Genomic DNA, 17,314 nt, shown 5'->3' with positions numbered 1-17,314 from the left:
TGTATCAGGAGTGATCTATTGGGTAGGGTATCTGCACATCAGAAAGAGATACAGTACAGCATCAACTCCTTATCCCTCTGTTCTTTCAAGGAGAGGAGTGTGAGTTGGAATGCGCCCATCTTTTGTGGGCACATTTAAGCACAGAAAAACTACTGGAGAGAATTTAAAAAATTATTCCAATGCTCATTATTGATATTCATTTTGAGTAGTTAGTTGAGAGTTGATATAGTTGATCCACTCAACCAATCTACTTGAGGACATAAGTAATCCTGGTGCTTGTAGATTATTCAACCCATATTCAATATCCAGAGATCATTCCTATAAAACAGTGAATACAAAAAAAACAGTGGCCACCCAGCATGAATTTCAGCCAGGAAAAGAGGTGTAATATTGATTCCAACTACACATTCTCAATTTGTGGCTCATTGGCAGGGGCTATATAAAATTAAAGAATGATGGGGATTGCCTTATTAACCAATGCTAACCAAGACTGAGTCTACCACATTAATTTGCTATAGAGTTGGGAGGAACTGGAGGAGGCTCTGCCAAACTCTGGCACGGTTAGATTACTCTTCATTAACACAGTATCTTTTAATGTTGGTAATGAATTAAACCCCTTTCACAGAAACAACTGTAAAAGGATGTTATTAATGTCAAGCCAGGTCTGAATTCCCTGATTGCTCATCACATTGTGAATGAACCAGGGATCATGGTTTACGAATGACTGTGTCGTCACCTGCAGACAAAGAAAGTAGAAGTTGAGTTAGAAATCAAATGAACTAGAACTAGAGGTTATTGAAGATAGCCCTAGTCCCCAGTCTAGTCCAATTGTTTTAGTGCCAAAACCCGATGGTAGTTATCACTTTGGAATAATTTCTGTTGCCTTAACCAAGTCTCATTTTGATGACTATTTAAGCCACATGTGGATGACCTCCTCAAATTACTCAGTAAGACTCAATACTTAACCACTCTTGAATTGACTAAGGGCTATTGGCAAATTCGTTTAAAGGAAGATTGCATTTAGCACCCCAGTGTACACTAGCAATACCACATTCAACCATTTGGAATATGGGGCATGGATGACATTCCAGTATCTGGTAAATGAAATTCTTTGGCCCCATATAGAAGCAGCTATAGTGCTGCTTACTTCAACGATGATGTCATTAATTTCAGCACCTGGGAGGATGACATGAGACACATTTTGACAGTGCTCAAAGTCATTCACAAGCCCCAGTGTTTAGATTAGGTTTAGATTGACTGAGGCCTTAGGCTACATGGTGGGATGGGGCAAGGTCAAACCACAATGCTCAAGGGACATAACCATTTGTGACTGTCCCTGGCTGCAAGCAAAATGGCAGGTTCAAACTTTCCTCTGTCTTGCCGGATATAAACAATACTTCATGCCTCAGTTCTTTAAAAGAGCTATGTCGTTAATAGAAAGAATTTAGAAACAAGCCCCAAACTTGAGTGGTATGGAACTGAAATGCTAAAACAGCTTTCCTTAACCTAAAGATGGCCCTGTTGTCTGTAGCAATTGTGATTGCTCTTGAATTTTCACTTCTTTTTTCTTTCTAGACCAACAAGTCTGACACTGGCTTAAAGCCATGCTTAGTAGAGGGTCAACAGTGCTGAACATCTCATGATTTACCTTAGCCAGAAATCATTGAATCAGAAAAGAAGGTATTCTGCAATCGAGCATGAAACCCTAGTCATTAAGCGGACAATCACATAGCTGAAGTATTATCTCCTGGGTTGGGAATTTACTTTGGTGATTGATCATGCCCCACTTCAGTGGCTTGTGACTCATAAGGAGGCCAACCCTGGAGTCACATGATGATTCTTGGACTTACAGCCTTATAAGGTCAATGCACTCCATTTCTGAGGGCTTCTTCATATTAATACTGATGCCCTTTCCCATATCCACAACTTCTCTGTTAGGTCCGTCTGGCAAATGGTTGGTGGTGGGGGGTGCATGTCAAGCACATGGGCTTGGGGGACATCTTCAGGACTCCGATAAGGTAAGCAATACCACTCTGAGCACAAAGGAGGTGCTGTCATGAACTCCATTTCCTTCCATCTGCAGTTCAGAGGTTCACTAACTGGAGTGACCTATCTCCTACTTCAGCCATAAGCTCCTGCCCCTTCCAGAATGTGATATAAAAGACCTGAAGTCACCAAAAGTGGGTGTACATTAGAGGACAATCACTTGAGGACAGAACAATCCCTCAATGTTTATTTTGCTTATATGTCTTTAAGGCAGTTTTGCACATGTGAGTGTTTTCTTTTTCTAGTTTGTCCTACACCCATTATTAAACAGGGTTACCAGGTGGTACCCCTACTCTTTTGTCGTTTAATATTTAATTCTTACTCTTAAAATATGTTACTATGCTTGAGATTTCTGTAGCAAATACAAAAAGAACATGAACATACAAGCCCTGGGTTTAGACCCCCAAAGGCCCCTGGGTGACTAAACTCCCTAACAAATGGTTAATCATACTTTTAACAGTGCTGCATGTAGACACCCAATAGTTTAATGTTGCATGCTATTTCCTACTTTCATGTTCAAAACTCAATTGTTTCATTAAGTAGGGGAAAGATGTCCCCCTTAGTCATTTTGACCCTTGGAGTTTGCAATGATCCAAAGTCCAATGTTTTAGCAGTATTTCTGAATAAATGAGTAGTATTTTTTTCAAACTAAGTAAGGAATAAACAGAAATCTTACTGATTGGCAAACATGGATATAATGAGGGTATTAGAAATAAACTTGATCTCTTAGGATTGTAAATCAAGGCAGAGGTAAAGAATTTAGGATTATTTAATGACTCTGAACTAAACTTTAAATCACATATTAACTGGATTATGAGGACTGCATTTTTTCACTTAAGGAATATAGCAAACGTTAGACCTCTTATAACTGTACAAGACACTGAAGAACTAATTCATGCTTTTGTTTTCAGTTGACTAGATGACTATAATGCACTCCTAACAGGACTACTTATGAAAGACATAAATAGGTTGCAATTACTGCAGAATGCAGCAGCCAGAATCTTAACTAGAAAAAGAAGATTTAAGCACATCTCACCAGTTTTAGCATGATAACATTGGTTACCTGTGTTATTCAGAATTGACTTTAAAATATGACTAATGCTTCCTGTATTTTGGAATGCCTGTCCCTCTACTGTTCACGTTGTAATCTTAGATCATCGATTGGAGATGTACTTATAATTCCAAGAGCCAAGCTTAAAAGAAGTGGTGAGGTGGCCTTTTGCTGTTATGCACCTAAAACTTGGAATACTTTACCTATAGAAATTCATCCATTATTTTAACATGGCTTTTTCATAGCTACATTTCAGATGTATTCCTAATAGACCATAAGGGCATTTAATTATCACATTCTTCAGGGATCTGCAATCTGTACTAATCCCTATCCCTATAACACTATTTTCTGGTGTCTTTTCCGGTTCTTCTGTGGTGGTGCAGACACCTGATCAAGGCACCATGTAGCCCCGTGAGATGATGCAATGAAGGTGGGTGTCTCAGCTGCTCACAAGACCAACTTCATAAAATACTATTATGTGAAGTATGAAAACTAAGAGGTTTGATTTAGGAACATTTATGCTATGTAGAATGTCCATTGGGGGCTGTGCAATCTTTTGGCCCTGGAAACCCTAAAGATTTTGTTATATGCTCCAGCCTAACTGGATTTTTTTCTGTCCTCCCAGTCATTTGACCTTATCTTGTTTTGTTGTTATTTGTTCTTTAATATTATAGCCTTATCTTAATTATTTTTCTTTTCTTGTAACTTTCTCTTTGTCATCTGTAAAAGCACTTTGACCTACATTGTTTTATAAAAATGTGCTATATAAATACATGTTGTTGTTGTTACATCTTTTCATCAAGCGGGGGAGTTCTTCTTTGTCATTTCGTCATGCAGAGACTTGGTGTCGGGTGGGATGGGGGTTGTGTGTGTCTTGGCCATGATTTTTTAACTGTGCCGGCGCCAATGAGGAGTGGATTGTTGAAAGGACCCTTGTTATCAGGGGCCCCTGGGTGCATACCCAGAACATCTCAATGGTAGATCCACCCCTATGAACATATCTGACTTTTGAAACATATTGCTTTTATTTTTCTCTTTGGAATTTGTCAACACCACTACCAAATCTGATCTCAGCTTTTTTCTACCCACCACCCTAATGCGTTTGAAGACATCACATCTTAATCCTGCCACATCTTTGATTTTGCGTAGGCCATCTCGTAATGCTACCACCTGTCTTAAGTCTCTACCACTTGAAGTTTGAGGCCACCATTATTAACTGAACAAAGGGTCAACAGGCATATAGGCACGAAGCTCACCTATCTGTCATGGCTACTTGCTCCAGCATTGCTGAGCCAGTGTTTGTCTTCCAATTGCCAGAAATGGAGGTCCGCCTGTTGAAAGGACACAGTAGTTTAAAAGCAAGCACAATTCTGCTCATATAGTGAATAGTCACAAAAAACATGTATTTCTATCTTTCTTACAGTGCTTTGCAGAAGCCCATGTGGCTGATTGGAAACTTTTGTGTGACCAAGATACTTAAAATGCCCTCCAAAAGTTTGCATCCACAATCTAAAGGATTTATAACTACCCCGCTGAGTATGGTTTGCCACCTCTAGGGTGATCATCGCACTCTGTACAATTGGATGTAGTCTCCACAGGTTACCCATCATGCCCAGTATAGCATGGCAAGATTTATTTCAGATACCCATGACACCCCACAGTTAATACAGTGACCAGTCTATGGAACACAAGATATTCTCTGAGACTTGCCACTGTCAGTCCAGGGTAATCATTACGTTTAGTTTTTAAAAGATCCTTGTCAGTAGGTCTTATACTCATGAATTAATTGTGCTACACACACTTACATATAGGCTTTGTAGTTGTTTCCAATCTTCTGAATGCGAATATCATACTTTGAATCAATATAGGGCTCTGTTGTTGTGTATGTCTGAGTAAGTGCCACCACACTGGCGATATCCTGAAAGTCATAATGGTTGTCTACCTTCACCTGTAACACAGATCAGATTTCAGAAACTGCAGAGTGGAGTCTATCAGTGAACATGTGAAAACAGCAGACATAGCTTATACATTGATTCTGCCAATATTAAAACATTTACAAAAATGTTTTCACCATAGTAAACCACGTCTCTTACATTGACAAATTGCTGAGCGAATGACTTACCATGCCTTGTGCTAAAGGCTTTTGTGTTCTTAACTGCAATGTTCCCAATGAGGCGACTCAGATGCTAGAGTCTCCACCTGCTACCTCTGCATGTTAATCTCTTGGTGAAAGCAAGAAATACTCAAGACAAAGAAAGTTACCTTTCCCATGCCAGAGTGTGCGTGTCCAATTTTCACCACAACTGGAAATGTTGGCATTATAATCTGAAAAAGAGGCATTTCAACACAGAGTGAAACACTGCCTAGTCAGAAAAACAGAAAACAGTTTGATGGGATGATTGTGAAGGGTGGCCCTAACTTCTGCATTATTGATGTGAAGAAGGGCAAGCAAAGAAAATGACTGCTGCTTGACTGGGTCTAAAAGGGTCTGACACAGTGAAAAAAACTCAAACTGTTTAAAATGCACACAACAATGCAAAGCAAAAAACAATTGAAATGAGCAGTGGAGTGGGTACTGGTCATATTCATTTTGATCAAGTAAAACAGGGAAAGGTGCAAAACAGTATAAGACTGTTTCAGTATAGATAGATAGATAGATAGATAGATAGATAGATAGATAGATAGATAGATAGATAGATAGATAGATAGATAGATAGATAGATAGATAGATAGATAGAAATTTTTTGTCCCTGGGAGAAATTTGGCTTTTTACAAAAGCTATTTAAATAAATACATACATAAATAGGTGGATAAGTAAGTAACTAAATAAAAACATAAATAAACAAATATACACAAACAAGAAAGAAAATTTCTGACTTTGAAGTCACAGTCACAGTGAGACACTTTGCAGACTTATTGCTGTTGGTATAAAAGAGCAATATGAGGTCACCATAGAGTGCCAATGGGCCACTAAAATGAATTAATCATTGTGATCACCACCAGACATTGTTTATATAGCAAATAAAAATACTACAATACAAAAAGAACCAAACAGAAAAGGCAGAAAAAAGACAATAGCAACAAAGACAGGGACTGGTGATTTTAAATTGCTTGTGAAAGCCTAAAAATTGAAAAAAAGTATGATTGCCCCTTCTCCTTACATCTTCTATCTTCTATTGAGTTCAACCTGCAGAACGACATGTTAATTCTATCCTCTTCTGTTTTCTCTCTGAATGGGGTACAGGCTCCGTCTAAGAAACACCTGGTCCACACTTAGGCTCTTTCTATAATGGAATTTTGTTTTAATTTTCTAACAAATATTCAGTAGCTTGTTAAAATCAGTTATTTGCTTTAGTTATAAATGAGCAATTATCTTGAAAATGATTGTATACACCAGTGAATTACTTAGAGACATCAGTGTAAAGTCATTTTTACCAGTGCTTGTTCATTACTTGTTGTGGTATTTGTTAGTAAGTAAGTAAGTAAAGAAATTCCTTTGTCCATCCGCTTTTATCTAAACTCAACCATTTTTCACTTAAAGGGTCATACAAAGTTGCAGTATGATCTATGACACATATGGAAAGATCCAGGGCACATTCACACATTGTTAGATTTGCCAGTTGTGTACATCACTGTATGTAAAATATACATGGCATGTAATTAAGTTCTACAGAATTCTGTAAATAGGAAAAAAAACCTGATAGATGTATTTTAATCTAACTAGACTTTAATGTTTAATTTGAAGACTCCTTATAGATCATACTTGGGGTTTAGTTAAAAATCTCCAATCTTTGCTCCTGTGTTTTAAGTGTTTAACTGGAGTAGATAAACTCTCCTGAACTTGTGATTCTTTTGCCTTCTGTATCCCAAAGCAATACACCCAAGTGATTCTGAGGACTGTGGGACTGATGCTCCATCCAGGCCTGGTTCCTGTCTTGCTCTCTTCTGCAGGCCAAATTCTAGCCCCCAGAGGCACACTTCATAGACAAACCATTAAAGTAACATGCACCTCATAAAATGAGTGTTTAAAATGAATGGGAGTTATTTGTGTTCACACAATACTGAATAGAAGAGGTAGGCAGAAAGCACACAAAACGTGTCAAATTAAAACGAAGACTACCTTAAGTGAAATAAAACTGCGGTGTACTAAGATACTAAAAGATATGACATGCTTTTTTGCGTCTCCTGGGAATGTTAGGTAAAGAGTAATAACTAGTTAACATGAGAAAAGCAATGACAACAGTTCACCCAGAGTACCAGGGCGAGACTCGGCGTCAGCGTCGTCCTTCGGATTGGTGCGCCGAGGTGGGGGCGGGAAGAGAAATGCGCCCATAAGAGCGGCGCTCGGGCACATCCATATTCACAGTCCTGCCAGGTCGGCTGGGAGGAGTAGGGTTGGAGTACAGTACGTAAGAAGGGCGCAGGACGATGGGATTCTCTCTGCTGTTCGGCGGACTGCTGTTCCTGTCCTTGAAGCTTACGGAAGCGTGCAGTTGTGCGCCCGCTCACCCACAGCAGGCTTTCTGCACATCGGACATAGGTAAATAGAGCTGGAACTTGCAATTGACGGCCGGGGATTAGACGGAATGAGGCGCCGACTTTATAACGGATTATTATGTGGTCGAAAACAGCGAACCAGTCGTACACTTAAGAAAAAAAAAACACACTTTGAATTTTTTTAAAGTCTGCTGCCTCGGTTTCGACGCCATCGCTATGAGTGCCCCAAGGTAAAAGATGCCAGCAATTCGTAACGTCTTGTGCGATTCTTGCAGCGTTGCCAGATTTCGCCAAAACATTTTGAAAACACGCCCAAATAGCGTGACCAGCGCGGCACTTCGTAGTGGGCAATACAAACGTCGAAACGGTTCTCCCCATTGCTTTGCTGAGGGTTGTGTACTCTTAATGTTTATTAGCAAAAGTGGGCATTGCTTTATACAGAAACACAAACTGTGTTATAGAAGGCGTGGTTATATAACGGTATGCTAATGTGCTAATTAGATATTTAGGCCGCTGCATTATTTCTTTGCCACCTGGATGCAGTCAGCTCCTCAACTCTTCGCAGAGCCCAGGCTAGCACGGGGCATTCACGCTTCTCTGAACAACTCTCAGACCGCAGGCTTCGATTCGCTTTACATGGAGCCGATAAAACAAGGGAAAAACACACATTTTGTTGCACGCCCGTCTTGTAACAACCAACACGTGACATTTCAAAGCCTTTCCTGGCTGAGCAAGCCAGGGCAGCGCTGGGAAGTCTCCAAGCCGCTCCAGCAGCATCGTACAAGACAAGTCTCGAAAGTGTCACTGCATTAGCATGTGTAAGGAAAGGAGGTGGTGGTGCGCATACTGATGAAAGCTCACACAGGAAATCATTGTGAACATGACAAGAAGGTGGGCTGTGCTTCAGAATATTGATTTTTTTAAGCTTTTAGAGTTTAATTCAAATACATGTACAGGACACCCAGACACAGTTATGGGATTTGTTTCAACAGCCTTGGTCATGTCAAAGTTAACTCAATGGTCAAGAGTGAAACGAATGCTTCTGTGAGCACTTTATAAACCAGGGGGTAGTTCCTTGAATTGCTTCAGTGATGGATCTTCCAGTTTTCAGCACTCTGACCACTTGCCTCACCTTTTAATGTCTTCTCAGTGATTCGTGCCAAAGTCTCTGGTGAGAAGATTGTGAATCATGGCAACACCTCTTCTCCACACTTTAAGTTTATTCAGTATGAAATTAAACTAGTGAAGGTAAGAACATTTGCTTTTTAGATTCCAGTCACTGACAGTGGTGAAGGCTAACATGCTTCTTATGGCACAGTTTGCCCACAATGTTCAACAGAGGTCTCTGCCATCTTTCACATCTAGAAGGAGGCACTTAAACATACTACTATGCTCTTTTATTTTTCTGCTTTTTTACAGATGTTTAAAGGCTTTGAAAAGCTCAAGGATGTTCAGTATGTGTACACACCTCTCTTCTCGTCATTGTGTGGTGTGAAGCTTGAAGCTAATAACAAGATTCAGTACCTTCTATCAGGTAAGTGAGCACTTATACTTCTCTGAGTCACAAGTCTGCTGTTCCTCCTACTGCTTATTTCACTTTTACTCATTTTTATTGGCTGTGTCACTGTTTGCTGGATTTCAACTCACAGGGAGGATAGGAGGTGATGGAAATCTTATTATTGGCCTGTGTGATTTCATTGAGCAATGGGACAACCTTTCACTGTCACAGAAGAAGAGCCTTAATCACCGATATCATATGGGCTGTGAGTGCAGAGTAAGTGTGCTTAACGGGGAGAAAACTGAAATCTGATGTTTTGATTCAGCCTACTAATTTAGTTGCATCCAGGTCTAATTGCACACTCTTTTGGCAGATTTCCAGATGCTACACTTTTCCCTGTTCTACTGTATCTGAAAATGAATGCCTTTGGACAGACTGGCTTACAGATAACAGCTTGAATGGACATCAGGCCAAGCATTATGCGTGCATCATGCGCAGTGATGGGTCCTGTAGCTGGTACAGAGGAGGTCCACCCCCTGAAAAAGAATTTCTGGACATTTCAGACCCATAAAAACACGTGGAGAAGAACTGGCCAAGATAAATTATAGCTGGATGTCGGTGAAGCTGCTAGATCTTTTGTGGTTCAGCAGATGATTTTTGTTCTTAATTCATTCAAACAAATATCTGTAGACTGGTCACAGAGCTATAGGTCTGTGTAGGGTGGCCTGAGAAGCAGCAATGCCTTGTACGTGGACTGGAAGAACTGATGATAAAGAACTTGAGAACAGACATGCACAGACTGTTCAGCTTGCATTCCCCCCAGGAGGGATGCCGCAGGTATTATGGGTGAAGAGTTGCTGAACTGTGAGCTGATTCACAATAAAAATGCATTGATCTTGTCCAGCCTCCAGGACAGGAATGGTTTATACAGATAAAAGGAAGAGTGTCCCCTGCTGTTTAGTGTCAGTTGTTTATCTACCTAGCCAGAAATCATTTAGGTTTCCCTCCTGTATATTGATATGGTTGCTGCTTCTGTGTCCAGTGAAGTTCAGCACTGTCATCCTCTAAATGAATGTGTGCCCCAGCATACATGGGTTTGTTGTCCTGACCTCCCACACAAATAACCACATTTTGCTAGTGTGTTTAACAAGTGTTTTTATGTTTAGTACAGTATGAGAATGTGTGCATTTTGATTGTGATTAATAGCAATATAAAGAGACCTGCTTACATTCTTATTCCGCTGTGGGTCACTGTACTCACCATTTCCTTGTGATTAGGGTAGAAGGTTTGCTCAATTAAGGGGAACTTCTCTGGTCCCAAGTGCTTATAGATGTTAATCAGCTGAGAGAACTGTCAGAGAAGTAATGTGAGAGAAAAAAAAAAACAGGTGGAAAAATTATCAGCATTTTGATGGTCTGGTTCAGATTGCAAATATCATCACAGTGGGATAGTGTGGGAGAAACATGGAAAGCCACAAGTGCTAAAATTTTAAAGTTCAGAGGAACACAAAGCCTCCTGGACTTTTGCAAGGAAGGAACTGCATTAAAATAGAAAGAGAAGTGTTCAGTAATGTGTAGAGATTATTACTGTTTTGCAATTTATTGGCTGTATGCACAACTTGTTTTTTTATATAAAAAGTTACACTTCATTGGAAAAAATGTTTTTTGTTGTTGAGTACTGTTTAGTCTAGACACAGATTGTAGCACACAGATGGCAAAGAATTGTGCTGCAATCTGACATCCACATGTTGCTCCACACTGTAGGCCTAGTGTCAGAAATGGCTACTTACCACCCAAGGTTTGTCACAAAAGTTGTATATGGACTCTAAGGAGTTGATACTGGGGACTCCGGCATATTGCAGGCCAATGATGAGGTTGCGGAAATCCTCGTTCTCAGCCATGCTAAAGGCATGCTGCCGAATGAGCACAAAGTCAGGCTTGAAGGACCTGGTGAGTAAAATATAAAGAGTTTTATTTACTGGAACCATTGCTATTACTAGTGACTATTTTATCCCCTAGTGTGTAGAGGCCCCAAAGGCAGCTTAGCTCCCATATTTGTCCTGCCTTGTTGCTATAGTTACCATTTCTGGACAGGACTTTCACTCCAATGCAAAGTTGTTTCCTTCACTGGCTTGCTGGCAGCCTGACATCCCCAATGTTTATGTAAAGCATTCCTTCCTCTCTTTACCCCTTCCCATCACTACTTGTATTCAGAGAGAACTGGGGGGTGGCTGAACAGATGAGAAAGATTTTTGACAGACTGAAGATTTCTTCCCCAGTTGCAGCTTGGCCAGTACAGCTACATGGAAATGAGTCATCCCTAATACCAGCTATCTCATCTTTCATTTTTATTTTAGAAATAATGAAGATATTAACTGGAAATTTAAAACAAGCGCCTGCAGTAGCCGAAAATTGGAGCTCATGAAAGCCAATCCTAACCCAGTTCTGAGGTTCAGTGATAGCCATGTTTCTTTAGTAGTACTTGTTTAGTTTAAGGTTACTTTGGATTATTAGTCAGTGAAGATCGAGATAGTCTAAGATTCACTGTGTGGACCACCAGGGGCCGTACCAGCCACCCTACCCGATTCAGACAAGAATGGACACAAGTGCAGGTGCAACACACCTTTATTTTTTATGTGGGAACAGCTTCCCCCTGCTTCCCACCCTTGCAGCACAGTTCTTTCTTCCTTCCTCAAAGTTCCTTCTCGCCACCACTCCTCCAGCAAGCTTGGTCCTCTTCCACGTGACTCTGGCCTCTGGAGTAGTGGCTGCTGACTCCTTTTATAAGGCACCCGTAAGTGCTCCGGGTGCTTGTTGACCCAGTTCTGGCAGCACTTCCAGGTGTGGCGGAGATGCTGCAATTAAGTGCTTTGCAGCTCTCCAGGGGCCCTCTGGCGGTGGTCACAGGCCCCAGCAGGGTGAAGCTTCTAAGCTCAAAACCCATGGCCATACAGCAAGCCAGGGCGGCTGCCCTCCAGTGTCCCAGGGCCTGTAGTGCCCAGAACACTGTCTCTCCTCCGGCCCTTCCACTACAGGGGCTTTCCGGCCATCCATCACAACTGTTAGCTGTCACAGTCACAATGATTATGGTAATTTACACACTTCCCACCAAGGCTTTATAAAGGAGGTACCGGCTAAAAAGATAATAAACTAGATGTTACATTAGCAGGTGATATTTTCAGCTTCATTCCTGCACTACACCACACTTGACCTATAATTTTGGGAATTTTTTTGTGTAAACTATACCAACTTATGATGCTCTTTTATGTGATTGAAATGGAGTCAGAAAGAAATCCTTTCAAAACAAAGAGGTGACTTGCCATCCGGAGCTGATAGATTTTCACTTTACTTTCTTACTGTACTTAGTTTAGATTAAGTAGCAAGACAATGGGTGAAATGTTATGTTAAGGATGTAAACAGCACCCAGATTAAGATGAGAGAAGATGTAGATAATGGTTTACCTGACCACCTTTGTGCCATTTCTGATGACATGCATGTCCACATTGCAAGTGCCATCTGCATGTGATACCAAGTTAAGTTCAAAGAATTCTGCCTACAAAAGAATTCAAAACGATACAAAATGTTATTTTCAGCTGGACGCAGGCATCTATTAACACACTTGTTAAGTACAGTTTGATTTCACAACTAGCAGGAAGAGGTGATCAGGATAGGGTAGTCTCATAGGGCCAGACATGACTCTTGTAATGAGAATATATTTCTGGGGACAACTTTCTAAAATCTACTTAGTGGATAGCAGCAAATCTGCAGCTATAAAAAATGTACCTACAGGGGTTCTTTCAAAAAACCTGCCCTCAGATTCTTAAGTCCAGGGGTGGGCAATGTTGGTCCTGGAGAGCCGCAATGGCTACAGGTTTTCATTCCAACTCAATTGCTTAATTAGGAACCAATCCTTGCCAATGACAGGCCTTATTTAATTTTTTGGCTTGTAAGTCTGCGCAATGTAAGGCTCTTATATTATAGATTTTTTGCGTTCCAAGGATATCATCCAAATGATTTGAAGCCTAAAACGGATAATTTTCAGTCTGTCACATTTTTCTATTATGTGTTTTATTAAATCAAACAGTACATGATGAACACACACAGATGTAATTGGGAAAAAGCTAGCTGGAGATCTGCTGGCTGCTTTGTCTTTTACATCTTATTGCTAATAAGGAGCCATTAATGCAGCAGTTTAACATTGAAATAAGCAATTAACGGTGGAGAACCTTAACAAGCGAGACCACTAAAATGAAGCATCAAAATGTCACTTAAGCAATAAGTGCTTCATCAGCAATAATTGGCTTCTCATTAAGAAACTGGGTTGGAACAAAAACCTACAGCCTCTGCAGCTCTCCAGGACCAACATTGCCTACCTCTGCTCAAGTCCATGCCGTGTAAATGTTCCCCATACAACTGACAACACAAGTGAAATAACATCCTGGCTAGCAATAGTTATTGAATTTGCTAAGACAACATTAATGGTAATGGTTCAAAATGGATGGCCAGAAAATTAATTTGATTGAGTATTGTTTTCTGTATATATTCTGGTATGGCATGTTTAACATTTACATTTAGACAGTACTTTTAACTTAGCTTAATTTAGATGTGCAGACAGAACTTGGATACTCTGTAACCGTGTTCATGGTTCTGCTAATGTGAGAGTCATTAAGTACATTTACTGTTTTAAGTGAATTGATTACATAAATCTGCATCTCATGTGGCCCTTTGTTATCAACAGTAAAAAGACCTTGTTTAATGGGGCTTATTTTCACCTCCTTTTTACTGTACAGTGTCTAGTTTGAATGCATATTGTAGATTTAATTTTTTCTTGGTCATAGCTGCCAATTCTTCTAACCTCACAGGCAGCTCATATTTACGCTGACTTTATAGTTGTAACTGTAGAGGAATGCATTGTTTACTTGTACCACCATTATAATGATGCTTTTGAATGCCAAAGCATAATCTGGTTTTACAGTATGATTTTTTTTCCCCCTTGGGATAGGGTGTTTATTTTTAACACTTAATGTGTTTTATGGTTGTCTTCATTTGTATAATGTATAGGTCTGGCCATGTGACACTAGGGATAGGGCAATATCACTCACCTGTTCTACCTTGATGTCATAATCTCCCAGAATCTTCCTCCCACGCAAAACTTTGGCCCTAAAAATTAAAAAGACTACAATCAACAAAACAGCTATACTTGACAATTGTGGTGAGGACAACAGTAGAGTGGGTCTACGGATGCTTGTTGATGTCATAAACAACTGTATCTCAAAATGTACATTCCTGGTGACTGAAGAGTATGTGTTGGATTTATTTGGAAAAGGTCTTATGTGTGCTGGGAAAAAGGGAAGCAAGTGATCCCTAGAGCTGTTCATAATACAAGCAGTCTGGCATGATTCTACTTCTTGAGAAGTGACATCAGTTGACAAATGGTTTCCTCATTTCACTTCACTTATCAGGTGTGAGAAGGATAATTCTTCTGCATGGTAAGGGATGGAGAGCATACATGTGAATGAGGTTAATACTGCTCAGCATTTGGAAAATGGCCCCCACCTTAGGGATATCATGCAAGAGGGTACTCACAGCTTTGTGTCAAGTTATCCATGTGGAAAATGTTCACATTTTTCCATGGTGATAGTTTTATGAAGTGACTGACATATTTTTTAGGGAGCATTAGTTGGCAAGTGACCCCAACAATCAATAATAATGTCTACGAGAAGGAGACCTATTTATTTGGAGTATCAGTGTGAATGAGGTAAAACCTAATACTTGTGTAGAAGAATTGTACTTTGTAACAGCACTGAAGTATTATTGACACAATGAGAAGCTAGAATATGCACAATAAAAGGCATTAAACCTGGGGATTTTAAAATACTGGCCCATGTGATATATTGATACTGGTAGCTGTCAGGATCAAAAAGGGAATTATTTCCTTAAACTAAATGCAATAAAAGAAATGACACAGTGACTTGTGTCTTTATATACATGCACATGGAACTGAAGTTCAACAGGGGGGAAAAAACAGTCGTGTGTCTTGTGGTTTTCTAAATTCTTGAAGCTACAGAGATTTTGGAGTCATTTTATGTGACCAGTGGTTTTCAGAATGCATTTCTGCAAACACTGCCATATTTTGTCACATTGATAAATAAAGACAGATTTTCAGCAGACTATTTCAAACATCTTTATGCCAGGATAATTAAGGTTGATGCTAAATGTTTATGTGAATTCAAAACATTGGAAATTTTATTGAATACAAGTTAGCTATAATGTGAAATATGTTTAGCCCATAACACATTTTCTCAAGCCTATCCGAAATATTACAAATGTTCAATATATCCATTGATATGGTTCATAAATCATAATTTGTGTTTTTGCATTTTCTACTCCTTGATGAAATTTCAATTTATTTTCATACAGTGCTGTTCTCAGAAGATGGACTTAGAGCACTTGTACAGACTTACAAATTTTAACACTAACAGGAAGATGCAAAACCATACAACATTCACAAAGTAAGAACGCATCAGTTTAAATAAAGTAATGCATGTAAATGTCTATATATATTTATATTAACTTTTCCTAAAGGTGGCAATTACAAAACACGTGGAAATGGACAGAAGTAAATTTCCAAACAATGTCTGAAACATGTTAGTGTTTTCTTTGTATTGATATTTTCTAGTATTCATTACATATATTGTGAAGAATATAGTTTATATGGTTTATAAAAGGTTTAAAATGTTATGTTATATAAATTATTTCATTCATTTTTAAACCCACTTAATCAGATTTATAATTGCAATTGCATGGGCCTGGACATACAGTAAGGCAGAGAATAGTTCTGGAGAGTGTGCCAGTCCATTGCAGTGGATTGCACATTATATGCATATACTGTATGCATGCACACAAGACAAGTTATGAAATGGAAAGATGAATGTCTAAACCATTCCAGGTACAGTATAGGTGCTGGGCCATGGATTTACATCTACTCTATATATATAAAATCCTAAGCCTAAAAGTGCAACGATTTTATGTGACTTTTTTGGCACGCTTTAAATCTGGTTTATTGTAAATCCTACATACATATGTTTGGTATCATTCTTTTCAGAATTTATCAAACTTTAATGTGATATTGTTAGATTTTCAGATTCTTATTTCGTTTTAAAATTATAAACTAAAAAATATCAAGAAGTCATGTCCCGTGAGACGAGACTTTGTGCCAAAAGATTTAACCACGTCTGGGGCCAGAAATAAAAGAAAAAGAGTAGGACAGCTGCTGTACAGGCTTTTAAATGTTCGAAGTGCCATGCGAGATGCAGATCATGCGGCACGGCAGCAGCAGCAAGCCAGCAGTTGATCGTTTCGAACATTTTGTTTCAGTCCATCCGACGCCAGGTTGCACCTCATACTGTCCAGGAGCTCATTGATGCCCTGGTCCAGATCTGGGAGGAGATCCCCCAGGACACCATCCATCGTCTCATTAGGAGCATGCCCTAATGTTGTCAGGCATGCATACAAGCACTTGGGAGCCATACTAACTACTGAGTACGATTTTGAGTTGAGATTTTGAGACTAGCCTACCACATCATTTTTTCACTTTGATTTTTGATTTCATTTTGATTTTTCACTTTGATATATATATATATATATATATATATATATATATATATATATATATATATGTATATATGTTGTCACACATGTGCGATTAGGAGACAACTAAAGGGCCTGAATAATAGTAATTCCATGTCTGACCAGGGGGTGGAGAGGTGCATTAATTGTATCTCTCAATCCCTTATAGACCATTCTCGGGAAATCCCGCCCGGTTCCAGCGCCACCCATGATGTTGCTTCTGGTCCAGGCACTGCCAATGACGTCACTTCCGGTTCCCGCCCTAATGACATCACTTCCTCCACTTGTTTTTAAAAGCCGCCATCTTAAGGCAGCTATTCTTTTCTGTTTAGGACTCACATACTGTAAGTAAAGAACCCTTGAAAAATGTACTTCTTTGCAGCCAGGATATAATATACGGGTGGCTGCCCCAAACCTTTTCATGTCTCATTGTGCTTTTTGTGACTATATATATAATATATACAATATATATATATGAGTAGGTTCTAAAACAAAGCAGTTATATGTATATGAGTAGGTTCTAAAACAAAATATATTGGGAAATGTAATATTTATAAGGAATATCACTGTTGCAATTAATGTTTGGTTTATGCA

The 17,314-nt window shown here is 39.4% G+C and overlaps 7 protein-coding genes across 29 annotated transcripts in view; 3 read left to right on the top strand and 4 right to left on the bottom strand.

The window, feature by feature from the left end:
• The window catches only part of syn2b (synapsin IIb), a 270,752-nt gene that overhangs the window by 9,499 nt on the left and 243,939 nt on the right, over positions 1-17,314 (bottom strand). The gene's annotated exons all lie outside the window — the stretch shown is intronic.
• The window catches only part of LOC127525813 (peroxisome proliferator-activated receptor gamma-like), a 249,439-nt gene that overhangs the window by 57,356 nt on the left and 174,769 nt on the right, over positions 1-17,314 (bottom strand). The window lies entirely within an intron of this gene.
• Positions 1-17,314, bottom strand: part of tsen2 (TSEN2 tRNA splicing endonuclease subunit) — a 226,119-nt gene that overhangs the window by 95,835 nt on the left and 112,970 nt on the right. The gene's annotated exons all lie outside the window — the stretch shown is intronic.
• Positions 1-17,314, top strand: part of mkrn2os.2 (MKRN2 opposite strand, tandem duplicate 2) — a 211,981-nt gene that overhangs the window by 103,197 nt on the left and 91,470 nt on the right. The gene's annotated exons all lie outside the window — the stretch shown is intronic.
• The window catches only part of LOC127525814 (E3 ubiquitin-protein ligase makorin-2-like), a 218,235-nt gene that overhangs the window by 145,128 nt on the left and 55,793 nt on the right, over positions 1-17,314 (bottom strand). The window lies entirely within an intron of this gene.
• raf1b (Raf-1 proto-oncogene, serine/threonine kinase b) overlaps positions 1-17,314 on the top strand; it is a 303,901-nt gene that overhangs the window by 243,377 nt on the left and 43,210 nt on the right. The window lies entirely within an intron of this gene.
• Positions 7,161-10,046, top strand: LOC127526291 (metalloproteinase inhibitor 2-like). The gene is made up of 5 exons (XM_051921534.1): positions 7,161-7,637; positions 8,745-8,842; positions 9,014-9,128; positions 9,244-9,368; positions 9,466-10,046. The coding sequence occupies exons 1-5, from the start codon at positions 7,526-7,528 to the stop codon at positions 9,661-9,663; spliced, it is 648 nt and encodes a 215-aa protein (XP_051777494.1). The 5' UTR covers positions 7,161-7,525; the 3' UTR covers positions 9,664-10,046.

The sequence above is a fragment of the Erpetoichthys calabaricus genome, chromosome 18 (assembly GCF_900747795.2).
Source record: "Erpetoichthys calabaricus chromosome 18, fErpCal1.3, whole genome shotgun sequence".
Classification (NCBI taxonomy): Eukaryota; Metazoa; Chordata; class Cladistia; order Polypteriformes; family Polypteridae; genus Erpetoichthys; species Erpetoichthys calabaricus.
The sequence above is the reverse complement of the archived record's forward strand: the minus strand, read 5'-3'. Positions and strand labels throughout refer to the sequence as shown.